This window comes from Micromesistius poutassou (assembly GCF_964030765.1).
Source record: "Micromesistius poutassou genome assembly, contig: SCAFFOLD_2669, whole genome shotgun sequence".
Lineage (NCBI taxonomy): Eukaryota > Metazoa > Chordata > Actinopteri > Gadiformes > Gadidae > Micromesistius > Micromesistius poutassou.
In genome coordinates this window covers 43,191-53,043 of record NW_028178808.1, presented here as the reverse complement: position 1 = coordinate 53,043, position 9,853 = coordinate 43,191, and the positions used below count along the sequence as shown (strand labels likewise).

The window sequence follows — 9,853 nt, the reverse complement described above, 5'->3', positions numbered from 1 at the left end:
GATACTCTCTGACTCATGCCACGTCAAAGTAAGCCAATGGGACACTATTCCGATTTTGATTTTGATTTTGATTAGTTTGCATATGAATTGGCAAGATCTCTTTGCGACGGCTTAAAAGAAGCGCTTAAAATCCCAACAGCTGGACTGGACGAGTTTTCACTCAATTTCGCAATAAATCATTAACCTCATCGGGCTGACTGACTAACAGCCGTGGGGGACGGCAGATGAACTCTGACACGGACATCCCGTGAAAAACACCAAGTGATGTTTTTATGTTTTTGTTTTCTGGATTGAGTTCCTTGATTCATAACTGCAGTCCTCCGAAGTGTGCGTGCGTTCGTGCGTTTGTGCGTGTGTGTGCGCATGTGTATGGTCAAATCTCAGGGTTGAGAAGTTGACCATTAACCTCACCTATTGATTACATCTCACCACCGCGGTACAAGCCTGTAACGATCTGTACTGTGGCTTATGATGCAAAGTTCACTGTCGGCTTCAATGGCATCAGAGAGCTGATACCTGACACACACTACAGATCTTGGACATCTTCTGTTGGTAATTTCACAAATACTTCACAAGTAGGCCTATTGCACTTTTGCAGGGACCCAAACCAGCGATGGGTAAACCGAGCTATGGATACTACCGCACCACTATCTTTTTGGCCATGTTTGTTGGCTACACGCTGTACTACTTCAACAGAAAGACTTTTTCTTTTGTGATGCCCTCCCTCATGCAAGAGATCACGCTGGACAAAGATGACCTGGGTATGAGATATGTTGTTTGTCAAAATCTGGTTAATTCTTTAGCTTGACCGGTAATACATCGTTAACCAACGTTGCGTTGTTGGCCCCAGGGACGTTGGTTTGCCTGATTTAATCATCCGACTGAAACTATCCCCTTGTATTGATTTGATGATTTTGCTGTAGATGTAATCCTCCCCCAGGTAGAACTGAGAGGTGATCAATGATAAACAGTTAGACACGTTGGTTACCACCAGGTGAAGTACAAGTCTAACCTTTCCAGCTACATAAAGGTTGCTGCCACCTGGACGTATCCTACCATCCCCAGTTATTATTTGGAGAAAAATAAAAACACTCTGTGTAATGGCTGTCGATATACTGTATGAATAAATCACCAACCCTCAAAGCCAGCACCATCATTGACTAATGTGTGTTGTAAGGCTTGATTAGGCCTGGGCAATATGGCTGAAAGACATATCACAATATAACTTGATCATATTGATCGATATCGATAACTATTGATCTTTTTAATGACCTAAAAAGACTAGGAATTACCATGCTGGATTTAAACACTTCTGTTTAACACTGAATATGACCTTCAACTGTTCTTCATTGATAAATACTCCAATGTCAACACAACAATGAAAAACACTCAAATATTGTAAATAAGTACAGAACCATGTTTCTGTAACAAATCCAGCTGCTAGGTTCGGTGGTCGAGTCTCTTATGATACATACTGAACATGTTTTATATTGATATTGATCAAAAGTCTATCACAATACGATCATTTATTGTTTTATTGCCCAGGCCTAGGCTTGATTATTGTTATGAGCATTTTCATATCAATTCTATTCATGCTCCACCTCCCCATCCCTACGGCCTCCAGGCATGATCACCAGCAGCCAGTCGCTGGCCTACGCCATCAGTAAGTTCATCAGCGGCGTGCTCTCGGACCAGATCAGCGCCCGCTGGCTCTTCTCCATCGGCCTGTTCCTGGTGGGGGGCATCAACGTGCTGTTCTCCTGGTCCTCCACCGTGGCCGTCTTCTCTGGCCTCTGGTTCCTCAACGGCCTGGGCCAGGGCCTGGGCTGGCCCCCCTGCGGACGGGTGCTGCGCAAGGTACCCGACGCGTCCGCATAGAGAGATGCGTAGAAGGCATGGGAGCCGCACACATGCACGCACGCACGCACGCACATTGATTCATAATGAGTGTTTGATAGTAACAGTGGGAGAGTGAACTGCAGGGAATAACAACGTCTCTTAGCTATGTAACTCTGGTACTTCACTTGAGTAGAGAAAAACAACCGCCGTACCCTTGTGAAACCAGGCAAGGTGATGAATAACCCTTCTGTTTCTAACTAGACAGAAGCGCCTACATTAATCCCTCTTGGGTTGGCCCTTTAGTACCCTATACATGATGTCCTCTATACCGGATATCTTCCCCCTTTGTCCTGACAGTGGTTCGAGCCCTCTCAGTTCGGCACGTGGTGGGCCATCCTCTCCTGCAGCATGAATCTGGCTGGCAGTCTGGGACCCATCATCGCCACGGTGATGGCCCAGAGCTACAGCTGGAGGACAACGCTGTTCGTCTCGGGGATGATTTGTGTGGTGCTCTCCTTCGTGTGCCTGCTGGTCATTAAGAACGAGCCCAAGGACGTGGGCCTGCCCAACATTGAGACAGCAGCCAAGAAGGGCAAAGCAGGTGAGTGGGAGGTGGAGGCCAAGACAGGCAAAGTGGGTGAGTGTGAGCTTGAGGCCAAGTCCAGAAAAGTGGATGATTGTGAAGGGGACTTAAAATGTTCATCAAATTCTCCACTCACTTATCGTATGAAACCATTTAAAAAAGCCAGACTTTAGATTTTTTTGGGGGACAGAAAAGCTTTATGATGTTTATGGTATGTTGCAATCAACAATGGAGCCTGCATTGTGTGGTTCAGCATGTCCCCACGACATCTAATGTTCAGGGACACGGCGGACTCTGTACCCAGCATGCCCCTCACATGTGACGAGTGTGCATGAGCAGAGTTTAGGTTAGCATGCACCAAGTGAGCTTGACGTCAGCAATGAGCGTGCAGATACGTCATGTGTTGATGTTGGGATCCTTTTGCTGACTTGGCATTTCACAATCACTTGTTTTGTACAAATGAAGGGAAATACTATTTACTTGTAGATGTGGACAATTGAAGGTTCTTGATGTGAATGTCCATGTTAATCCCATGCTATTCCGTTTATATGCCCCTGTTTACAACAAAACATATTCTACGTGGTTGTTTCAAAAGGGGGCATTTACTTTTTTGTATTAAACCGACACGTTCCACCTCTGATTCATGCTAATCACAGCTAGCATGTCCAACGGAAGGTATTATCACAGTATCGTGTGTTATTAAAGTCCTCTTCTCTCTCCCGGCTGCCTCAGGGCTGTCCAGTGACGAGAGCACCCTGAAGGAGTTCCTGCTGTCCCCTTACTTGTGGCTGCTCTCCTGTGCCTACCTGGTTGTGTTTGGGGTGAAGACGGCCTGCACCGACTGGGGCCAGCTCTTCCTCATTCAGGACAAGGGACAGTCTGCACTCATGGGTAGGGTTGGGAAGGGCTATGCCTGCAAATCATTCTACCAACATGTTAGAAGTGAATATACTGTGAATATATTTTTGATCTAGTATTCATCTTTAAAAGGAAACAGGGTGTCAGGTGCTGTGGTATTTCTAACTTTCTGTTCACATAGGCAGCTCATACATGAGTTCTCTGGAGCTTGGTGGTCTACTGGGCAGTCTAGCAGCAGGATACTTTTCTGACAAGGCTGTTGCCAAGGTGATCTCATTCATAGTCTGGTTCTATTCATACATAGCACACTGTGAGGACTTGCTCAAAGCCTTTTTTTTAGATCCTGTGCTTTGGCATGAGAGATAAAATCCATTTGGGGCTTCAATTGTACTACTAATTATTGTTACCATATTCATGAGTTAAAATCTTGATTGAGTATCAACATACTATCACTATACGTTTGTCCAAAAATATATATTATTTGATCACCTAATTTTCTTGCTTTCTTATTTTATAATTTCATGTTTCATATTTTGTGCAGCAAGGCATGAAGGCCTATGGAAACCCTCGTCACTTCCTCCTGATCTGCATGATGGCGGGAATGTTTGTGTCCATGTTCCTCTTCAGACTCACTGTCACTCCTGACAGCCCCAAGGTAACACTTCACCGTTTCAAACGTTCATCCAGACAGGATACGTGTGAAAATAACAAGAAATAATGGTCTTTTTTAACGTGTATCCCCATCTATAGATGTGGATTCTGTTTTTGGGAGCTGCGTTTGGCTTCTCTTCTTATGGACCAATAGCGTTATTTGGGGTGATAGCCAATGAGAGCGCTCCATCCAACTACTGTGGGACATCCCATGCTATTGTTGCTCTGATGGCCAACGGTAAGTTTGTCCTATTTGTTTTAAAGATATATTATATTTCAGAATAGGATTACACTAATCCTATTAGTGTAATACGAGGATAACACTCGTGTTACACTATCCCAGGCTTATTTTGTGTGCTTTAAACTCATTGCCGATTGCCTATTCTTTTGCCAGTTGGTGGTTTCTTGTCCGGCCTGCCCTTCAGCACCATCGCCAAACACTACAGTTGGGAAACGGCCTTCTGGGTGGCTGAGATCACTTGCCTCATCACTGCGGTGGCCTTCTTCCTGATGCGCAACATCAGAACCAAGATGGGACACATTTCAAAGAAGGCAGATTAGATATCGCTGGTCGCACATCATCATTCACCGCTGCCAAGAAGGAAATTGATTCAGAATGGATAATTCACCTTTGTATCTTTCCACTTTTTATGGTACAATGTGTGTCCATTGTATGAAACATTGTCACATACATTCATGGTGCTGCATTTTTTGCAAACATTTTTCGAAAGGTGTATCATATTCATAAAGTATATATTTTTAACAACTTTCAATAATATTGCTGGGAACTGTAAATATTGTTCAAGTGAGTACATTTATGGGGTGTATGGTCATATTTTAAGGAATCATAATGTCAACTACATTTTGTTCATAGTTCTCTCTCACTCTCATGTTGTATAATTCAAGCATTATCATACAAATGTCAGCTAAATATGCTAAACGGTTAGATGAGGTGGGATATGATTTCAAACATGAATTGCAGAAAAGACAAAGATATGAACAGGAATTTATTCCCAAAGTATTTACACAACATGTCATATTTACAATGCAACAAATATAACCACATTAGCAAAAATCAAACATTAGAATGTGTCTCAACGGTACTTGCTTCCCAGTTACAAGTTCAACACATCTGTTTTGAATATACATGACCTAGTTAAGGCAGTCTAGTTTGGTCTTCTCAAGTTCAAGAACCAGGTCCAAAGTTTCCAGCCTTCTCTGCCACCTCTAATGCAGTCTTCAAATTCTGATCAAAAAGTTCACACCTGAAAGACAAAAGCACTTAAAGCAAGACCGGCACATCATTGCAGCCAACATTTGTGAAAGTGGTTACGTGTAAGACTTTTATGCTTTTTGATCAAGCTATCTTCATCTATCTTCAAATCCATAGTTACCTGATAGGCATCTCCAGAGAGTAAAATGGGTTCTTGAGGGCAAAGTCTGAATAGATCTCATAAATCTTTCTCAGCAATGCATCAATGCCAGACTGCCGTGGATCTGCCAGGACTATAAACTTTATCCCTTAAACAAGATTGGAGAACAGATATTCAGAAGTCACAAATAAGCAGATAACTTGCAATTAAAATATATCTTGCATCTTTGATATTTACATTTGGGTATACACAGTATTAAATAGATTTTATTTGGCAGATCATATATTTGTACCTCAAACGTACAGCATGGTTTACAATAGGGATACGTTGGAATAATGGGGCATAAGTCACTCATTTATCCAAATTACCAGTTAGTGTCTGGAAGCAATGCAGTTTAAAGACATCCGTTTCCAACATCTCTATCCCAGAACTGCCGACTTCCGGGGACAGTTGTGAACCAATCGCAAACAACCTAGAAGCATAATAAACACAGAACGACTTGCTATCTATTTGGTGCGTCTTACAATTGAAGAACCATTGATGAAAACGTCCACGTGGACACAGTGGACTTACGAGTGGAACATAGAGGCCAGCATCAGCTTCTCGTTGGAGCTCAAACGGGCCCGTCCGAAACGAATAGACACCGGGTAGTTTGAGGAGTCCTTCAGATATTCAATAACGTCCTTCCCATCGGCGGTGTTCTTCCCCATCACGTCCACTCCGTTAATAGAGAGCACTGCATGTCCCACTGGGAATGTACACAGGACCAGTTACAAAGCAATACACTAAACGACCAATTAGAAGTGGTCTGTGGCTGTCATTGTGGACCATGGCATATGGCAGACCTTTCTTATGTTTATACTGTCATTGATCAGAAAAATCGATTGAAAGCATGTTGGTTTACGACCAATGACAATGAGATATAAGAGACTTTATTATAAAGTGCATCAGAATATGTGGCCAAAAACCTGCAGAACGTCAGCCATCTCATGTTATGTGAAAATGCATCTCCACATTACCTCGGATTCCGTCTCGTTGTCCAAATGACACAATCACCTTCTCGTCGTGGATTTTGAGCACCAGATCTAAAGGATAGCTAAATGTTTTTTCTGCCTCTGCTCGGGGAACATAGTTGTCATACTGGTAGATTAATCCCCCGGCCTTATTCACCAGATAAACACTGAAGATCGCCATCTCTGCGACGTGTGTCCAGCTGACGAAACTGTCATGTGACCCCGTCTGTCCGGAAATGGCTGTCACGCAAAATAATGTTGTCACAAAATTATCTGACGCCGTCTTATCCTCCCAAACCAAGTGATTATATTTTGGTCTCCATATATACATACTAAAAAATAAATGTAATATATTAATATAACGTAACAGCAAAAAAAGACCGAAGCGCTAAACAACTCCATTTCCCAGAAGCCCCCGTGTTCCACATCCGTAAGTACGGGTTGTCTAAGGGCTGCCTGCACGGAGCGACTTCCTTTCCCTCCGACATCTTGACGAGGAAACATGGTGAGCATGAGAATCACCCATTTAAGAGGCGAATTTGTTCGTTATTCAGCCTTTAGTTAAATAAATGTCGTTATGAATTATCCGGAATTTTACTGCAGTTTGGGATGGTTCATTATTACATCGAAATATTGCCTTAAACTTCGCAATACGCACATGCAATCCGTTTAGCATGTAGCTTGCTAGGGTAACGCTACTTTCAACCATGCTCTCATGCTACTAGGCGCAGAGCGAGAGATGTCATACAATAACCTCGATAAAACCTCAACATATCCGATAACTCCCACCCGTATCTGACATTTAAAGGTATTTTCATAGGTTTTAAAAAAATTTGAACTTGGATTCTAAGGCCATCAATTCCTGTCATTAGGTGCGTTTAGGGTTAGTCTAGTCTTCCATGCCTTTGTATGCAAGATGTTATTCATGTTTAGTCGGATGGGTAACTTAATGAATGATCTGGCTACAACAATTTGGTTTAGACCCCTACAATCGCTCCATATGTAACGTTATGAAAGTGCTCTAGTAATGTGTTGTCTATATTTGTTAGCCTCCCAAGCAGGATAAGAAGAAGGACTCGGGGAAGTCCAAAAAGGACAAGGACCCAGTCAACAAGTCTGGAGGCAAGGCCAAGAAGAAGGTATGTTCCCCAACCCCCTAGACATGTGCGTTTATTCATTTGAATGCAACCTCCTGATATTTCTAACATTGTCTTTTTGTCTGGCCCGAGTAGAAGTGGTCCAAGGGAAAGGTCAGGGATAAGCTGAACAACTTGATCCTCTTCGACAAGGCCACATACGAGAAGCTGTACAAGGAGGTCCCTAACTACAAGCTCATCACACCCGCCGTCGTTTCTGAAAGGCTGAAGATCCGTGGCTCCCTGGCCAGGAATGCCCTCCAGGAACTGCTCACCAAAGGTACGCTCAACAAGCAGCTGTTGGTGTCATGCACAGCATCCCTGAGAACAGTTGGGCACATGTCTACCTCTTAATTCTGTTGAGCAGAAACTAGATTAAATTTGTGTATTTGTATCTTGTTTTAAGTTTGAAAGGTGTGTACTGCAGACAGATAAGAGATGCACCTTAACTTGGATCTGTATTTATTAACTATTAAATTGAATCACTTCATCTCAACGTGCAATGGTGGTTTGAGCTGTTCAACCACATAAATGCACCTTCATCACAAAGCACACATGGCATTGAATATCCTGGACTTGCTTGATGCATAATATAAAACGGAATACAAATCCAGAGCCGGTTTTAGAATGTGAAAGATGAGAAAATGCTTTAGAGTTCTGTATGTGCAAATTTAACCAAGGTTCAATGTGTTCTTCCCACCTGCTAGGCATGATCAAACTGGTGTCCAAACACAGATCTCAGCTGATCTACACACGTAACACCAAGGGCCCAGAGGAGGAGGGAGAGGCAGCGGCGGCTGCCACTACTAAAGCAGAGAAAGCATAAACTGGTATGTTGAATAGTTTTAATCTTAAGAAATTGTTTTGATTTGACTGTACGGTGAACTGATCTTTAACAGTTTTTTTTTTTTGCTTTCCCTACAGTGGTTCTGCTTGGCTGTCTTGTGAGCTGTTTGTAATGAAAGGGGAATAAAAAAAGTAAAGGCAACTCTTCATCTGGTCTCGCTCTCCTCCCTGTCCACATTACTGCCACACTGAAGAGGCACTACCTTCAAGGTCACTGTACCAATAGTGTTTGAGTATTGTATATGTTTTAAATTAAATCTGCATTTTGGACTTCTCAACTGTAGCAATCATACAAGTAGCAACCCCCAGTTGGAGGGAGAGGTTCAGCTTCCTTAAACAGGATGCAAAAATGAAAAACAAAAAATGATGGATTTGACTGGAAATTAAGCTTGCCGATAAGTAGTTCACATTCAGAGTAATTTCAGGACAACTGAAAGTGGTGCAGAAGTTTGACTTGATAAGAAAGGATATAAATAAAAGTGGAATCTGGGACGTTCCGTACACTTGGACTATAAAGATACCAATCAGGTAGTCTAACTAAGTCTATCTAAGAGCCAGTCTTTTACTCTGAGAGGGCTGCTATGCCTGAATTCCTCAATTCAGAAGTCCTCTACTAACCACAGCTAATGACTCACTGGCTTCATGCTAGGCTAATTAATTGGTAGGAAAATGGTGATTATTGACATCCCTGTTCGTCTGAAGCCAGATCAACCTTTGAGGATCAACAGCAGGGCTGCTTGATTTTAATTGTCGAGGCTGTATCCAAATGTTTGGAGGAACCGATGAGCAAAGTTGCTGAATTAAGTGTCTCAAGATGTATTTTTCTCCAGATGAATGAGACTAGGTTTTCTTCTTTGGCCGAACACAAATGATCAGCGGCCAACCTTTGGTACTAGTTTGTTTCCATTACACCTAGTTGCAGTTTAAAGTAATATAAAATATTTCTTTAAACTAGTATTGTGTCATAGTTGGGAGCAGGTGTGTCTAAAGTGCCCGTTAACAAATGTATAATGTTAATATGGTTATATAGACTGCATCGTTGCCTTAAGTTAATCCGTCTTGGTCTTTTCTACCCTACATGTGTGCATCCCTGAGTGATAATGCTATTAACAGCCCAATGCCTTCCATTATCTTTGTTCAAAATACATTGATTACATTAGTTTTCCCACGTCATTATACAAGCATGTGTAGCTCATCAGGCAGACCCATGTAATTGGATGATTTGCTGTTAAAGCGTGCATCGTGAGCAGGGCTCTTTAAAGTCATGGGCCCTTGTCTCTTCCACTGCTCACACTCCCTTGGGTATGTTGTGCTGTGCTGCTATCAGCGTTCGTAAGAGAACTCGTTTACCCTTCTATAATGACATGAACTTATGTTGTCACCTGGGTAATGCAAAGAAACTATTACTCGGCTATCTCTCCAACACAACTTTCAGTGGCAGATTAATCATGTCTCCCGTTGCAATGCAGTGGCTATGGGCCATTCTGAGATATTGACAAGAAATGGTATTAAACGCAGCTATCTGCGGTGTGTGTTTTCTCTCTGGGCGTGCAA

At 42.5% G+C, this 9,853-nt stretch overlaps 3 protein-coding genes across 3 annotated transcripts; 2 read left to right on the top strand and 1 right to left on the bottom strand.

Moving 5' to 3' along the window:
• LOC311373377 (glucose-6-phosphate exchanger SLC37A4-like) lies at nucleotides 1-5,016 on the top strand. The gene is made up of 8 exons (XM_084490140.1): nucleotides 1-761; nucleotides 1,625-1,857; nucleotides 2,197-2,440; nucleotides 3,155-3,313; nucleotides 3,462-3,547; nucleotides 3,822-3,935; nucleotides 4,031-4,169; nucleotides 4,326-5,016. Exons 1-8 carry the CDS (start codon nucleotides 614-616, stop codon nucleotides 4,490-4,492), a joined length of 1,290 nt encoding a protein of 429 aa, XP_084346266.1. The 5' UTR covers nucleotides 1-613; the 3' UTR covers nucleotides 4,493-5,016.
• On the bottom strand, nucleotides 4,921-6,506 carry LOC311373378 (trafficking protein particle complex subunit 4). The gene is made up of 5 exons (XM_084490141.1): nucleotides 6,324-6,506; nucleotides 5,878-6,052; nucleotides 5,673-5,776; nucleotides 5,326-5,452; nucleotides 4,921-5,196 (listed from the first exon to the last, which is right to left on the bottom strand). The coding sequence occupies exons 1-5, from the start codon at nucleotides 6,496-6,498 to the stop codon at nucleotides 5,118-5,120; spliced, it is 660 nt and encodes a 219-aa protein (XP_084346267.1). The 5' UTR covers nucleotides 6,499-6,506; the 3' UTR covers nucleotides 4,921-5,117.
• A 256-nt stretch (nucleotides 6,507-6,762) lies between these two features.
• Nucleotides 6,763-8,446, top strand: LOC311373373 (small ribosomal subunit protein eS25-like). Its single transcript, XM_084490137.1, has 5 exons — nucleotides 6,763-6,822; nucleotides 7,367-7,456; nucleotides 7,550-7,733; nucleotides 8,161-8,283; nucleotides 8,378-8,446. Exons 1-4 carry the CDS (start codon nucleotides 6,820-6,822, stop codon nucleotides 8,277-8,279), a joined length of 396 nt encoding a protein of 131 aa, XP_084346263.1. The 5' UTR covers nucleotides 6,763-6,819; the 3' UTR covers nucleotides 8,280-8,283; nucleotides 8,378-8,446.
• Nucleotides 8,447-9,853: the final 1,407 nt, after the last annotated feature.

Excerpts from the sequence above, each read along its gene's own strand:
- LOC311373377 (XM_084490140.1), top strand. The coding sequence starts at position 614 with ATGGGTAAACCGAGCTATGGATACTACCGCACCACTATCTTTTTGGCC. Across the intron at positions 762-1,624 it reads GCTGGACAAAGATGACCTGG|GCATGATCACCAGCAGCCAG; the intron begins GTATGAGATATG and ends TACGGCCTCCAG. Across the intron at positions 3,936-4,030 it reads TCACTCCTGACAGCCCCAAG|ATGTGGATTCTGTTTTTGGG; the intron begins GTAACACTTCAC and ends CCCCATCTATAG.
- LOC311373378 (XM_084490141.1), bottom strand. The coding sequence starts at position 6,498 with ATGGCGATCTTCAGTGTTTATCTGGTGAATAAGGCCGGGGGATTAATC. Across the intron at positions 6,053-6,323 it reads ACAACGAGACGGAATCCGAG|TGGGACATGCAGTGCTCTCT; the intron begins GTAATGTGGAGA and ends GTACATTCCCAG. Across the intron at positions 5,777-5,877 it reads CTGGCCTCTATGTTCCACTC|GTTGTTTGCGATTGGTTCAC; the intron begins GTAAGTCCACTG and ends TTATGCTTCTAG.
- LOC311373373 (XM_084490137.1), top strand. Across the intron at positions 7,457-7,549 it reads GAGGCAAGGCCAAGAAGAAG|AAGTGGTCCAAGGGAAAGGT; the intron begins GTATGTTCCCCA and ends TGGCCCGAGTAG. Across the intron at positions 7,734-8,160 it reads CCAGGAACTGCTCACCAAAG|GCATGATCAAACTGGTGTCC; the intron begins GTACGCTCAACA and ends CCCACCTGCTAG.